The 16,736-nt window shown below is 31.7% G+C and overlaps 1 protein-coding gene across 9 annotated transcripts in view; it reads left to right on the plus strand.

Annotated features, from left to right (window-relative positions):
* Dg (Dystroglycan) overlaps positions 1-16,736 on the plus strand; it is a 765,125-nt gene that overhangs the window by 712,456 nt on the left and 35,933 nt on the right. For all 9 annotated transcript variants that reach the window (XM_075310093.1, XM_075310095.1, XM_075310094.1 and 6 more), the window contains 2 exons: positions 12,824-13,093; positions 16,279-16,404. In XM_075310093.1, coding sequence (XP_075166208.1) covers positions 12,824-13,093; positions 16,279-16,404 — 396 coding nt within the window. The remainder of the gene's footprint in view (positions 1-12,823; positions 13,094-16,278; positions 16,405-16,736) is intronic.

Raw genomic sequence — 16,736 nt, forward strand, 5'->3', positions numbered from 1 at the left:
CACGATCGATTCAGAAAAGACTATTGGGAATCTATGGAAAGGTTTCTAATATCTTTAGGAATATGATATTAAACTGTAACTTCTGTATCAAGAGACTATATATCAAATTTGACCAATGAAAATCAAAACAGCTTTAGGCGAATGAGTTAGCAGTTGAATGACCTATATTGGTAATAACGGCGCCACAATACCTGGACATCGATCTCGATAACTTTTCACCGTGTTATTTATGGGATTTTTTCTTATAAGAACCCAGAATATTAGTTGTTCGACAATTCTGCTTATTTATGTACCCATCGAGCAAAAAATAGGGTGAATCGTCACTGAACACAATTTTTCGATAAAAAAAGTGGATCATCGGCCAAATCTTCGAAAGTTCATTCACCAAAAATTCTGCGTTGCGGTTGAACGTTCGGCTTCAATTCTTGCAAAGAAAGAGCTACAAAATCACCCTTTCTCTCACAACTTTAAAAAATAATTCAATAAATAAGTAAAAAAAGCAACAAATATTTCTATCCCAATAATTATTTATTTATTTATTTATTACAATTCTAAAAACTATAATAAACATTAAAGCACTAGCTACAAAGGCTATCGGCTTCCCAATAATTTTTTTTCTGACACTGTTCAGCAGATTTGAAGTAGCATAGGTTTCTCATGATTTTAAAGCTTTTTTTTTATTAATTTTTTTTTTACTTTTCACCACTGCTTGCTCGAACCGTTTTATTATTAAATTGGTCATATTTACCGTTTGGCTATTCGCCAATAACTTCCTATATTAGAATTTGGTATTAGATTTCGTATTCCGAAAACGTATCAATTATTCACCTAGCGATGATGATGATAATGGTGAGTCACTTCACAAATACACATGTTTCTATCAAAGAGCTACATCAAGAGACATAAATATTTGACATAAATGTATTTCCTTTACCATTATCCATTTAGGGTTGGCAAATTGTTAGCCATGTTCCATATTTAAAAATGGAGGAGGGCTTTTTTTGCCAACTCAATTGGTAAATATGGTTGACTTGCTTCGTTGGCGGTTTACAGTATAAATTATTCATTATCAAGGTTACATGTAATGACCGGTAGTCTCTTTGTAATTGAATGTAATACAAGGCCAAGTGAATTGTGTCTATGAAGACTCACGAAGACTTTTTGACAAAAGAAAATAGCCATCTTCCTCTATTTGAAATTAATGGCATATTACAATTACAAAATAATTGGAATTATATGAAAATATGGCATTAAAATTTCATTTCACGTAATTTAAGCAACAAGAATAAATCACTGAAATGTCAATCTTAACTTGAAATTGTTTTCGAATCTAATATTCGAACAGAAAAAAACAATAATTGCGGATTGAGGATTAGGAATATAATTCTCGATGATTATTGTGGAAATGAATGTATCAATCAATCACTTAATGTCACGTTACATATGTTTACATTAGTTTTTGAGACATTTTGAGATGCTGAATATAAATGTATTATCAGTTGATAACAATTTTTTTATGCCATTGTTACATAGACAAAAAATTAGACATTTTCTAAGGCGAATGAATTAAAAATTGAATGACCTATTTTGGTAATAACGGCGCCACAATATTTTAATATCGAATTCAATAATTTTTCGCAGTATTGTTTAAGTTATTTTGGTGTTAAGATTCCAGTAAAATAGCCTATAGTTGTAGAGGATAATTGAGGTGACGATAGGAGAGACGGCAGATTTAGGAGTGCTCCATGATCGCATACCTGAAGAAACGCTAGCGTCCGAGTGTGAAATTCTCATACCTGAGAGACAATCATGGTCTAATGGAACCCTTATGGAAGCCCCTTATGGTAACAATTGTTACACAGACGGAGCGAAGATGGGGGATAGAACGGGATTGGGGGTATACTTAGAAGACTCTGGCACCGAAATCTCCTTTCGCTTGCCAGACCATACAACTATTCTGCAAGCAGAAATCAGAGCGATCACGGAGTGTGTAAGATGGCTCAGCACAAACACAATGCCACTAACTGTAAATGTTCTCACCGGTAGCCAGATGGCTATACGAGCTATAGCATCCAATACGGTTAAATCACGAACCGTTTTAGAATGCAAAAATATAATAAATTCCCACTCCGTGTATGGCTCCATTAGAATCATCTGGGTACTTGCTCACTGTGCGGTGGATGGAAACGAGCATGTGGATGACCTAGCGATAAAAGCCAGGGAAGCTGAGGAAGTAAACTTGGATAACCCCAAGCCCTTCGGGGCTACTCGGTCCGAGTTAAAAATGTGGGCGAAGCGAGCACATGTAGAGCTGTGGAACAGTGAAATAGTCAGAAGGACCACGAAGATCATATGGGGAGATCCCGATGAAGATAAAACAAAAGAACAACTGAAGGAGAGTAGGAGTACGATCAGTAGGGCTATTGGAATCATCACGGGACACTTGGAACTCAGGGCTCACTTGCACCGTATAGGTGTAATAAATGATAGTTTATGCAGGGCATGTGGAGAGGACGAAGAGACACTTGAACATTATCTGTGTCACTGCCCGGCATTTACAAGATACAGGTCCCAACATTTGGGAGTCGAAAACATTCCAAATTTAAACCGATTGAAGGGAGTAAAATGGAAACAAATTAAGGAATTCGTCGAAAGCACAGAATTCTTAAAATAGGCATGGGGTTATAATTATAAACTAGAGCGCACAACAAGCCGATTTCCGGCTTAGGTGTATGTCATATGATATGAGACGGAGAAATCCGACTCCTCTCTTCAACATAACATAACCTAACCTATATTGGTAATAACGACGCCACAATACCTGGTCATTGACTTCAATAATTTTTCACAATGTTTTATATAACGGATTTTGTTTAAAGGAACTCGGAATAATAGCCTATAGTTTATTAGTATGACCGGCGCCATATGTAACATATTGCACCGTATAGGTGTAATAAATGATAGTTTATGCAGGGCATGTGGAGAGGACGAAGAGACACTTGAACATTATCTGTGTCACTGCCCGGCATTTACAAGATACAGGTCCCAACATTTGGGAGTCGAAAACATTCCAAATTTAAACCGATTGAAGGGAGTAAAATGGAAACAAATTAAGGAATTCGTCGAAAGCACAGAATTCTTAAAATAGGCATGGGGTTATAATTATAAACTAGAGCGCACAACAAGCCGGTTTCCGGCTTAAGTGTATGTCATATGACATGAGACGGAGAAATCCGACTCCTCTCTTCAACCTAACCTGACCTACCCTATATTGGTAATAACGGCGTCACAATACCTGGTCATTGAATTCAATAATTTTTCACAATGTTTTATAACGGATTTTGTTTAAAGGAACTCGGAATAATAGCCTATAGTTTATTAGTATGACCGGGGCCATATGTAACATATTAAACGATTTTCCTCCAGGTCCTACTGTTCGAACGACTTATATTTTGATGGGTCAAGAAACTTGTTTCACAAAGCACAATTCTATTAAATTTTATAAATTAACATTAAAAAACTGCGACTTTTTCAGCCGACTAAGAACAGCCTGAATTTCAATTTGCCAGATATATGTATGAAGATAGAATAAAATTTTCAACACAATAAATCACAATGGACTGAATAGTCTAAGTGAGCCTGAAACTTTATCGGGCTGCCACTTTAACCTAATCTAGGATAAAAATTTCAACTTGTATCTTACAAACAATAGCAAAATGGCTAGGTCGGATTGACAGCCTGGTCAAGATCGGGAGCCACCGTGGTGCAATGGTTAGCATGACCGCCTTGCATACACAAGGTAATGTGTTCGATTCCTGCTTCGACCGAACACCAACAAGTTTTTTAGCGGTGGATTATCCCACCTCAGTAATGCTGGTGACATTTCTGAGGGTTTCAAAGCTTCTCCGGCTATAAAAAGGAAGTCCCTTGTCATTGAGCTTAATATGGAATCGGGCAGCACACAGTCATAAGAGAGAAGTTCACCACTGTGGTATCACAATGGACTGAATAGTCTAAGTAAGCCTGATACATCGGGCTGCCACCTAACCTAAGATCGATTCAAGAGATTATTCTAAATCTATATCAATAGCTCAAAGAGCCATATTTTTGGACGGAGTATTTGATCACGATTAATTCACGAGATTTTGTATCAGGAGAGTATGTATATAAAAATTTGCCAAAGATAACGACAACAGCTTCAGGCTAAAGGGTTGAAAATGTAACGACCTATATTGGTAATAACAGCGCCACAATACGTAACAATCCAATTCAATAATTTTTCACAATCTTTTTTAAGGGATTTTTTGATAACAACCCAAAATAATAACCTATAGTTGATTAGTCTTGGTCTCGGACATATCTATTGTATGAAGATCGAATAATATTATCAACTTGTATCTTATGAATAATAGCAAAATGGCCAGACGGTTGGTTGGATAGTCTGAGCTAATTAAAAATATTATTCTAAGTCTATTGAAATTTTTAATGTGAAGTTCAAAGATCTATATTTCTGGACAGATTATCTGATCAAGATGGATTCACGGAAATATTGGGAATCTATGGGAATATTACAAATAATTTTCCGAATTGTTGGAATATGATATAAGACGGTGATTCCTATATTGGGGGACTTGATATCAAAATTAACCAATGAAAACCAAAACTGCTTTAGGTTAGCAGACATATATCAGTAATAAAGCCGCCACGATACTTTGACATCAAGCAAGTTTTCACAGTGTTTATTTAAGGGTTTTTTGTTTTAAAGAACCCACAACAATAGCATATAGTTGAATAGTTTTTATTATTTCGGCCGCGGTCGTGTATACTGAACGATTTCCCTCAGGTGGAGGTGCGACTGTTCGAGGGACTAAAATTTTGGTAGGTAAATAAGTTGTTTTACAAATCACAATGCTACTTAAATGTATAAATGGTAGCTCCGACATTTTTAACCTAAATTTTAAGCCAATTTGCGAGATTTTTGTATGAAGATTGGATAAAAATTTCAACCTATAACTTACGAAAAGTGAAAAGATGGCTAGACGGTGGGTCTATTCAAGTTAGTTTTTGACTATTTTAATTTTAAATGTAATACTCAAAGACCCCTAATTCTGGATGGACTATCTGATTAAGACCGATTCAAGCGAGTATTAGGAATCAATCAATAATTTTCCAAATTTTAGAAATATGATATAAAATTGTGACTTCTGTATTGTGGGAGTTCATGGGGTATGTATCAAAAATAAACAAAAAAACAAGTAAGTAAAGCAGAAAGTCGGGCGGGCCGACTATATCATACCCTAAAAAAAAATTGAAACTTGAGTAGTATTGGTTAATAAATAAGAGTATTATGGCCACATTTAGGAAAATCGAGCGATGTATATATATGGGAGCTATATATAAATCTGAACCGATTTGGATTATATTTTCCAGGTTTGGTTGATGCCACAGAGTGTTACTGTGTGCTAAATTTGAGTAAGTACGGTTAATAAATGAGGTCCTATGGTAAAAATAACGTTATTAGGGACAAGTTTTTCAAAATCGGGTGCTACATATATATGGGAGCTATATCTAAATCTGAACCGATTTTAATAACATTTTGCAGGTTTGGTTCATATTACAGCATATTACCTTGTGCTAAATTTGAGGAGTAAGGTCGTTTAATATATGAGGTCACTATGGTCAAAAATAAAGTTATTGGGGACAATTTTTTCAAAATCGGGCACTGCATATATACGTTATGGCCAAATTTGAAAAAATCGGGCGATACATATATATGGAAGCTACATCTAAATCAATGAAATTTGGCATACATAAAGCGCAACGTGATCCCATTTATCGAAATCGGGCGATACATATATATGGGAGCTATATCTAAATTTGATCCGATTTTTTCCAAATTCAATAGCGTTCGTCCTTGTATCAAAAAAAAGCCACATACCAAATGGTAGGCACATTTTTTGGCAGATCAATGTTATTATACCCTGACCACTATGTGGTTTAGGGTATAAAAACCTAAAATGCTTCGGTATAATCGGTTAAACATTTAATTACCTATATTAGTAATAACGGCGCCACCGTAACTTGGCATCGAGTTAAGGGATTGTAGACGTAAAACTCTGGTACAATTTCAAAAGATTTTCACTCGATTTTCTTCACAAATAAGTAATGCCATCAAATTTTATAAAACCTGCAGCTTCTAGAATCAACTGACAAAATTCTTAATTTTCATCTAATTTGCATAAGGATCATATAAAATGTTCAAGCCGTATCTAGCGAACAATAAAAAATTCCCAGACGGACGGACGAACAGTCAGAGTAAAATTGGCTCAAGAGATTATTCGCAAAGTCTCGTGTGAAGATCAAGGATCCATATTTCTGGGCGGACTGTCCAAGCAAGATCCACTCATGAAAGATTAACTCACAAGTTTATACGAAATTTACAATGTGAAGCTCAAAGACCCATATTATGTTACACCCAGAAAAAAAATGAACCCACCATATATGACAATGTAGGTTTACATTAGAAAGTTTTCACTAAACTAATTTAGTACTTGCATAATGAAGAGAACCCTACGGGAAATTAGTCCAAATTGCCCCTAATGAACCCATAATAGGACTGGTACTAGTGCTCCACTTTATCAACATTTTTAATTGTCATATAATTTATTGATTTTTATACTCACTTGATATCATATTTTTTTTTTTTTTTAATCCACACTTTTACTATAATACAACTATCAGAATTATTTATTGTTCAACATATTCCTTTCTGGTGCGATACAGATGGAAACAGGGTCCTAAAAGTTTGTCCCAGACTGTTTCATGAGCAGTTGTCTAAGGGGAAGTCCTACTAAGTTGTTCCAGGACGTGTCCTTTGGTATGAGTCCAAGTGTTGTCCTAAAGTGTAAATTTTCCCAGCCAATGACAAACCCATGTTAAAGTGGCCGGTCCGTTCCATACGCTTGGACCAGAACTGTGACCGGTCAATAACCACCAGGGACTAACCCTGTTCTGGTCCTGGGGTTGATCCGTTTGTATAAAAAAGAATAAATTATTTTCTGTTGTAAGAAAATTTCATATTTTTTACGAAAAAATTGCAATTAAAAATTGTTAAAATTTTTTAACGCTATTTGAAATTCTAGACAGGCACAATTTAAGTAAAATTTACTCATTTGAGAAACGTATGAACTGAGTTTCAGCTAACTTCGTCCATTTTAGGAAACTATGAACTTTTTTCACATTTAGTAAAATTGTGTCATTTGTATAAAGTAAGCAAAAAATAATTTAAAAAATAGAAAAGTTTTCTCATATTTAGCAAAATTCAACTTAATGCACCCACCTACTTTACATGAACTGAAAAAATTCAAATCGGCTATAAAAATTTTCGTTGTCTTTTTCCGGAATATCTAGTCGTTGAACTTCCCCATTTTGATGGATATTACTGGAAGAAATTTTCACAAATTTGGTCTGGGCAATTAGGTTCCTTGTCATTGAGCTAAATATAGAATCGGAGAGCACTCATTGATAAGAGAGAAGTTCACCACTTGTGATATCAACCATACACCAAAATTAAAAAAAAAATAAAATTTTAAAAATATCACACGTCCCATCCCAATTATCCTTCAGAATATCCTTTAAGCTTTCTTTAAGGTTCTTCAAAATTATTCCCCCCCCCGTTAAGCAGCAACAAATGTTGCCCCCTATCAATTACATTTAATGCCTGCAGATGCGTTGAAGACTATAGGGCTGACATGTTCATTATTATCATCATCCTCAAAATCCCTTCTAATCTTGCCAATTTCATAATAATTTCACAGAAATTTATTTTGCACACATGGGTCTCATCCTTTTGACGAAATCATATCATAAATAATAATGATTGTCTGTCCAATCAACATTCATTCATTCATAGGGCAACATGTATTACATGGTGAGTGATAAATCTTAAATGAGAATCATTGCATGAATTCCTAGAATTGTGAATAAATATTTAAAGATGAGTAATGGTGTGGTTTAGAAATAAATTTCCATGAAAGGATAGTATTCAAGGTTGAATGACTTTTGTAGGGAAAATATTTAGTCTCTAGTTATAGTTCAAAGGAGTTCATTGTTCATGGACGACTTTCAAGAACTTTTCAATCATCTGGATTTGGAGTGTACATGGTATACAAATTACTAGGCCCCACAAATGGTTATTTTATCCCAATAGTCTAGAGGGCAGTAAACCCATAATTATTTTCACATTACCGATCGATAAAACATCATTGAAAATAAATCCAATAATTTCTTTTGCCTTCTGTAATATAATTTCTCCAAGTGTTCTCTTACCCTCCTCTTAATGAATAGAATCCCCCCCTCGTTTTTTTTTATATGGAAGGAAATTAAAAAACAAATACAGATACATAAACACAAAATTTTAATTGCCTATTGCCATACAAATAATCAAAATTTATGATATATGAATGCTTGTATAATCATTCGTTGGTAGGGATTAGTGTTGCCAGTGTTGGGGATTTTTCCCCAAATTGGGGATATTTTTTCGTGAATGGGGACGAAATTTCTGAGTTGGGGAATTGTTGGGGAATTTCCATAAATTTGGGGGTTTTTCGAGAAATCGATTTAATCTTTTTTAACAAAATTTTATTTCTATAGAAAATTTTCTCAAAATTTTATTCCTATCTAGAAAATTTTGTCAAAATTTTATTCCTATGTAGAAATTTTTGTCAAAATTTTATTTGTATAGCAAATTTTCTCAAAATTTTATTTCTATAGAAAATTCTCTCAAAATTTTATTTCTATAGAAAATTTTCTTAAAATTTCATTTCTATAGAAAATTTTGTCAACATTTTATTTCTATAGAAAATTTTGTCAGATTTGTATTGTCTATAGAAAATTTTAACAAAATTTTAATTCTATGTAGAAAATTTTCTCAAAATTTTATTTCTATAGAAAATTTTGTCAAAATTTTATTTCTATAGAAAATTTTGTCAAAATTAAATTTCTTTACAAAATTTTCTCAAAATTTTAATTCTATGTAGAACATTTTCTCAAAATTTTATTTCTATACACAATTTTGTCAAATTTTTATTTCTATAGAAAATTTTCTAAAAATTTTATTTCTATAGAACATTTTGTTTAAACTTTATTTCTATGGAAAATTTTGTCAAAATTTTATTTCTATGGAAAATTTTGTAAAAATTGTATTTCAATAGAACATTTTGTCAAAATTTTAGAAAATTTTCTCAAAATTTTATTTCTATAGCAAATGTTGTCAAAATTTTATTTCTATAGAAAATTTTGTCAAAATTATATTTCTAAACAAAATTTTGTCAAAATTTTATTTCTATGGAAAATTTTGTCAAAATTATATTTCTATAGAAAATTTTCCCAAAATTTTATTTCTATAGAAAATTTTCTCAACATTTTAATTCTATGTAGAAAATTATCTCAAAATTTTACTTCTATAGAAAATATTGTAAAAATTTTATTTCTACGAGTATGTAGAACATTTACTCAAAATTTTATTTCTATAGACAATTTTGTCAAAATTTTATTTCTATAGAAAATTTTCTCAAAATTTTATTTCTATAGAAAATTTTCTCAAAATTTTAATTCATGTAGAAAATTTTATCAAAATTTTACTTCTATAGAAAATTTTGTCAAAATTTTAATTCTATAGAAAATTTTGTCAAAATTTTATTTCTACGAGTATGTAGAACATTTACTCAAAATTTTATTTCTATAAACAATTTTGTTAAAATTTTATTTCTATAGAAAATTTTCTCAAAATTGTATTTCTATATAAAAAATTTTCTCAAAATTGTATTTCTATAGAAAATTTTCTCAAAATTTTATTGCTATAGAAAATTTTCTCAAAATTTTAATTCTATGTAGAAAATTTTCTCAAAATTTTATTTCTATAGACAATTTTATTTCTATAGAAAATTTTTTCAAAATTGTATTTCTATATAAAAAATTTTCTCAAAATTGTATTTCTATAGAAAATTTTCTCAAAATTTTATTGCTATAGAAAATTTTCTCAAAATTTTAATTCTATGTAGAAAATTTTCTCAAAATTTTATTTCTATAGACAATTTTATTTCTATAGAAAATTTTTTCAAAATTTTATTTCTATAGAAAAATTTGTCAAAATTGTATTTCTATACAAAATTTTGTCAAAATTTTAATTCTACGAGTATGTAGAACATTTTCTCAAAATTTTATTTCTATAAACAATTTTGTCAAAATTTTATTTCTATAGACAATTTTGTCAAAATTTTATTTCTATAGAAAATTTTCTCAAAATTGTATTTCTATAGAAAAATTTCTCAAAATTTTAATTCTATGTAGAAAATTTTCTCACAATTTTATTTCTATAGACAATTTTGTCAAAATTTTATTTCTATAGAAAATTTTCTCAAAATTGTATTTCTTTAGAAAAATTTCTCAAAATTTTATTTCTATAGAAAATTTTCTCACAATTTTATTTCTATAGAAAATTTTCTCAAAATTTAATTTCTATAGAAAATTTTCTCACAATTTTATTTCTATAGAAAATTTTGTCAAAATTGTATTTCTATAGAAAATTTTGTCAAAATTGTATTTCTATACAAAATTTTGTCAAAATTGTATTTCTATACAAAATTTTGTCAAAATTTTATTTCTATAGACAATTTTGTCAAATTTTTATTTCTATAGAAAATTTTCTCAAAATTGTATTTCTATATAGAAAATTTTCTCAAAATTCTATTTCTATAGAAAATTTTCTCAAAATTTTATTTCTATAGAAAATTTTCTCAAAATTTTAATTCTATGTAGAAAATTTTCTCAAAATTTTACTTCTATAGAAAATTTTGTCGAAATTTTATTTCTACGAGTATGTAGAATGTAGAATGTTCTACATTTACTCAAAATTTTATTTCTATAGACAATTTTGTCAAAATGTTATTTCTGTAGAAAATTTTCTCAAAATTTTATTTCTATAGAAAATTTTCTCAAAATTTTAGTTCTGTCTAGAAAATTTTCTCAAAATTTTACATCTATAGAAAGTTTTGTCAAAATTTTACTTCTATAGAAAATTTTGTCAAAATTTTATTTCTACGAGTATGTAGAACATTTACTCAAAATTTTATTTCTATAGACAATTTTGTCAAAATTTTATTTCTATAGAAAATTTTCTCAAAATTGTATTTCTATATAAAAAATTTTCTCAAAATTTTATTTCTATAGAAAATTTTCTCAAAATTTTATTTCTATTGAAAATTTTCTCAAAATTTTATTTCTCTTGAAAATTTTCTCAAAATTTTATTTCTACGAGTATGTAGAACATTTACTCAAAATTTTATTTCTATAGACAATTTTATCAAAATTTTATTTCTATAGACAATTTTATCAAAATTTTATTTCTATAGAAAATTTTCTCAAAATTGTATTTCTATATAAAAAATTTTCTCAAAATTGTATTTCTATAGAAAATTTTCTCAAAATTTTATTTCTATAGAAAATTTTCTCAAAATTTTATTTCTATGGAAAATTTTCTCAAAATTTTATTTCTATAGAATTCTACCAATTTTGGCAAAGTGATACCACCCAATTTTACTACATGAATATTTAGAAGTAAATTTTCGTTCATAAATACAAGGTGACCGAACTCCCATTTTCATATCTCCAGCATTTGGAAGACAATCATCAGTCTTTTGGTGTTGTGGTTTGAAATCTTGGTCTTTTTGCAGCTTGCTGGATTTGACAAAATTTTATTTTTAATGTATTACTGATTTTCTACTGCAGAGCCTTTTGCTTTGTTTGTTTCTTTTTTTTCAAAAAGAAAAAACTTGTCAAAAATCTATTGATTTTTGTGAGGAATTTAAGTTTAAATTGTGTATTTGTGGGGACGAAAACATGATAATTTGGGGACAAGAGCCAGAAAAATACTGGCAACACTGGTGTGGATAAAAACAGCAGGCAGGTGATTTTTGTACGATTAAACATTAGTCCTCCCTCACAAAAAAAAAACAACCATCTGAATGTTATGCCCATGTCATGGACCATAAAAAAATATTAGGAATATGCAGATGTATGAGTTGAAAATGTATAAAGATGGAGTATCCAGAGATCCCTTCATGTTGATGATGAAACGTAAATTTATTTGAATTCAGTACTTCAGGACTATTAATCATTTTTCATGAAATAAGGAGGCATATGGAAAAAGGGGTAGTTAATTGTATGGCTCCTCCGTTATCTCTGGTTGTTCCTCTTTGTGCGTTTTTTCTCATTATTTATAATTTCGAAACAACAACAAATGAAACAAATAAAACAAACAACAACACTGTAAAATTAAAAGAACATTTTTCTGGTGTTTTCATTATTACAAATTGTGAGGATAGGGACACTGAACTTTGGAGATATCACATCAAGAGGAATAACAGCGACAACAGGCTGGCAGGAAGATGGCTGAATGCCACACTTTATGTATCATTAAGTATATTTACAATTATATACAAACAATTAGTAAGCAAACAAAGCATTTGAAATGACTTCAGAGAGCGTGAGAGAGAGAAAGGGAGAAAGAGTATGGTGACTCTTTCAAATAAGCATTAACATTAATCATTTCTTGTAAGGGTATTATTAAAGGAATTTTTCATTCTCCTCTCTCTCTCTACTTCTCTCTGCCAACCCATAATAACTGTCATCACACAATGTCTGTGGACTGAGATCACACACATACATATCCAGGTCTAAATATTGAAATCCCTTAATAGTGTTGTCATTCATAACAAATAACCCCCTCTTTGCTATAATAAATGTCTTTATTTTTGATTTCCAGGTTCCTTTACTTGAACCCAAAGATGAACCCACATTAAGTGAAACTCACACACATCTACACCAGCATCATCATCACCAGCAACAGCTGCAACAACAACAACAGCCACATCAACATCAGGACCCCTATGCTCTGGAATTGTCACATTGCCGTTATGGTGATAATGAGTTGGTCTTATCACTCGTTCTACAAAATTACAACTGGCATGATCTCAATGAAAGTCGCAAGGCTAAAGTGATGGATAAACTATCGAAATTTTTTGCCATACCAAAGGTAAGGAAATACATAGTCAGAAAGAAATAAAATGTATATTAGGGCGGATTTTGGTAAAAATTATAAAAAAATCTAAAACACAATTATGATATAATCTAACGGCAATGTAAAAATATTTAGATATAAATTCTGTAAATAGTATATATATATATATATATATATATATATATATATATATATATATATATATATATATATATATATATATATATATATATATATATATATATATATATATATATATATATATATATATATATATATATATATATATATATATATATATATATATATATATATATATATATATATATATATATATATATGGATGGTCCGATAAGTATTCAAAATTTGTTTAGATAAACTACAAAGTAAAGGTGAAGAAATGTATATTTAGAAAGATAATATATTTTTTTGGGAGGGGTGGGGGATTTTGGTAAAAGTTAAAATCAATTCTAATATGATATAATGCCAAAGTAAAAAAATATTCTGCAGTAAAAAAAAATAAATAAAAAATAAAAAAAACAGAAGTGAGTAAAGTAGAAAGTCGGTCGGGGCCGACTATATCATACCCTAAACCACCCCCAATAAATTAGTAAACATAAAGGGTGATACGGTCAAAATTTGGTCAAGGGATAACGCGTGTAAATCGGTGAAATCGTTTATTCAAAAAATCAAATTAAATTTCTTTTTCAAGTTCAATTAGTATAAAATTCAGGAAAAATATTCAGTTAGGCTTTCGCTTTTCCAAATCCGAATTGCCGGGCCTCACTCTTGACAACTGCCATCAGATTTTGTACAGCCACCTTGTCCACCTTCTTCGCCGCAGAAAGCCAGTTTGCCTTGAACTGCTGCTCGTCCTTAGCTGTTTTTTGGCCTTCTTTAGGTTCCGCTTGACAATAGCCCAGTATTTCTCAATTGGGCGGAGCTCTGGCGTGTTGGGAGGGTTCTTGTCCTTGGGAACCACCTGCACGTTGTTGGCGGCGTACCACTCCATGGCCTTTTTACCGTAATGGCAAGATGCCAAATCCGGCCAAAACAGCAAGGAACAACCGTGTTTCTTCAGGAAAGGCAGCAGACGTTTATTCAAACACTCTTTCACGTAAATTTCTTGGTTGATAGTCCCGGAAGCTATGAAAATGCTGCTTTTCAAGCCACAGGTGCAGATGGCTTGCCAAACCAGATATTTCTTTGCGAACTTTGACAGTTTTATGTGCTTGAAAATATCTGCTACCTTTCCCCTTCCTTTTGCCGTATAAAACTCCTGTCCCGGAAGCTGCTTGTAGTCGGCTTTGACGTAGGTTTCGTCGTCCATTACCACGCAGTCAAACTTCGTCAGCATCGTCGTGTACAACCTCCGAGATCGCGTTTTGGCCGTCGTATTTTGTTTATCATCGCGATTTGGAGTCACTACCTTCTTGTAAGTCGATAGTCCGGCTCGTTTTTTGGCTCGATGCACGGTTGTAAACGATACACCCAGCTTATTTGCGGCATCTCGGAGAGAGAGGTTAGGGTTTCGCTTGAAACTACCGGCAACTCTCTTTGTCGTCTCAGCGGCTTCCGGTTTTCGATTTCCCCCCGATCCAGACTTCCTGGCTGTTGACAAACGTTCCCCAAACACTTTAATTACATTTGTAACGGTTGATTTGGCAACTTTTAGCGATTTTGCCAGCTTTGTGTGCGAGTAGCTCGGATTTTCGCGATGCGCGAGCAAAATTTTGATACGCTGCTCTTCTTGCTTGGACGGCATTTTGACAACTGAAGAGTGAATTCCAAAATCAAATAGGAGCAACCTGAGGGGTGTTCAGGTTTTTTAAATGCAAAATTGAAAGAAATACGTCAAGTTTATATTGACCAAATTTTGACCGTATCACCCTTTAAGCATTTGGGGGGTATCATTGGTTTGGGAGATGAACCGCATTTCCTTATTTATGAAAATTAAGGAGTACATGTTTATTGCAATTTTATCACAATCTGAACAGAAACGCCTGATATTAGCAGCTATAACATACTTCGTTTTACACCTACAGAGTTAAGTCAGATTAGGTATAGTGGCAGCCCGATATATCAGTCTCATTAGACTATTCAATCCACTGTGATACCACAGTGGTGAACTTCTCTCTTATCACTGAGTGCTGCCCGATTCTATGTTAAGCTCAATGACAAGGGACCTCCTTTTTAAAGCAGGCGTTCCACATTGCAGTGAAACCACTTAGAGAAGCTTTGAAACATTCAAAAATGTAACCATCATTAGTGAGATGGGATAATCCACCGCTGAAAAACTTTTTTGGTGATTGTCGGAACTGGGTTTGAACCCACGACCCTGCAAGGCGAGTATGCTAACCATTGCACCACTGTGGCTCCCACCTACAGAGTTGGTAAGCCACTAATATTGAGTTCATTATTAAAAAATAGGGAATCGCTCATTAGTGTGGATAATGTAGCCATATTTGTGAAAATCTGGCAATATATTGATGTAAGAGCTATATGTAAGTTCGATCGGCTAATACATCTGTACCATATTTCATCAAAAATCGGTTAATAATTGCGATCGGAATCCTGCGAACAACAAATACATGGACAGACGGACGGACGGACACCAAGCGCTAGATCGACTCAGGAGGTGATTCTGAGTAGATCGGTATATATTTTATGTGATTTAGGGTATAATTACCGATACCAGTCCTTTGAAAAGTCCATCAGTGGCAATTTGCACCAATTTCTCATAGGGTTTTTCTTCTATTTATGGAAATTGTCATTATCTTAAAGAAAATATTTCTTTGTATCTATGAATAAATTACGTTTTGTACAAAATATATGAACATTTTCTTTTTACTTCGTAATATGAAAAATGTTCATAAACTGAATGTAATTGTTCGTTGTTGTAAGTAGTTTCTCTTAATTGTGGCAATATTACATATTATTTATGTAAATGTGGCATGGCGTTAAGAAAAAGTTTTATTATATCAAGGAATATCATCATCTTAGGACCTAACAATTTTATTTATATTTTAGTTAATTGTAAATATAATTAAACAATAAATAAATATTTATCTTTTGGATCAATTTTAATAAAATCGTCTTATTTTATTTTCATATAAATTTAGAAAACAGAGATTTCTAGTATCTCACATCAATTTACTGACTTTCTCTTATATTGTTTCTCTCTCTCTCTCTCTTTCCAGGAATTTATTGTCACGGAAAGTGCCAGCAAACATGATCTATATGAAATGCAAAAGGAATCATTGAAGAAGGGAAATAATAAATGCCATACCAATAATCATCGTAAATTGGGACGTGTTGATTTCATCGTAAGTATCTGCAATAGAGAGTCAAGCTAAACATCACAATCACCGCCGAATCACCTTTGTCACCATACCTAACGGTTATTGTTGTCCCTCTGCATTCACATTGTCATGCACGCCACACACAAGTATACGGGTGTCGCTCTTTAAACCTTTTTTGTTGGATTGTTTTTTTTTTTTTGAAAGGAATTCTAAAAAGCGGAAATTGGAAAGAGCACAAAAGGAAGCTATTAATCAAATCAGCGCCACTAAATACATTTTTGTGTTCCTTTAAATTCTAAAGGCATCAGAAAAGGTTCTTTGTTAATATTCCTGCGAAAACCAGCTAGAAAGGATGC

Source organism: Haematobia irritans, chromosome 5 (assembly GCF_050003625.1).
Source record: "Haematobia irritans isolate KBUSLIRL chromosome 5, ASM5000362v1, whole genome shotgun sequence".
Taxonomy (NCBI): Eukaryota; Metazoa; Arthropoda; class Insecta; order Diptera; family Muscidae; genus Haematobia; species Haematobia irritans.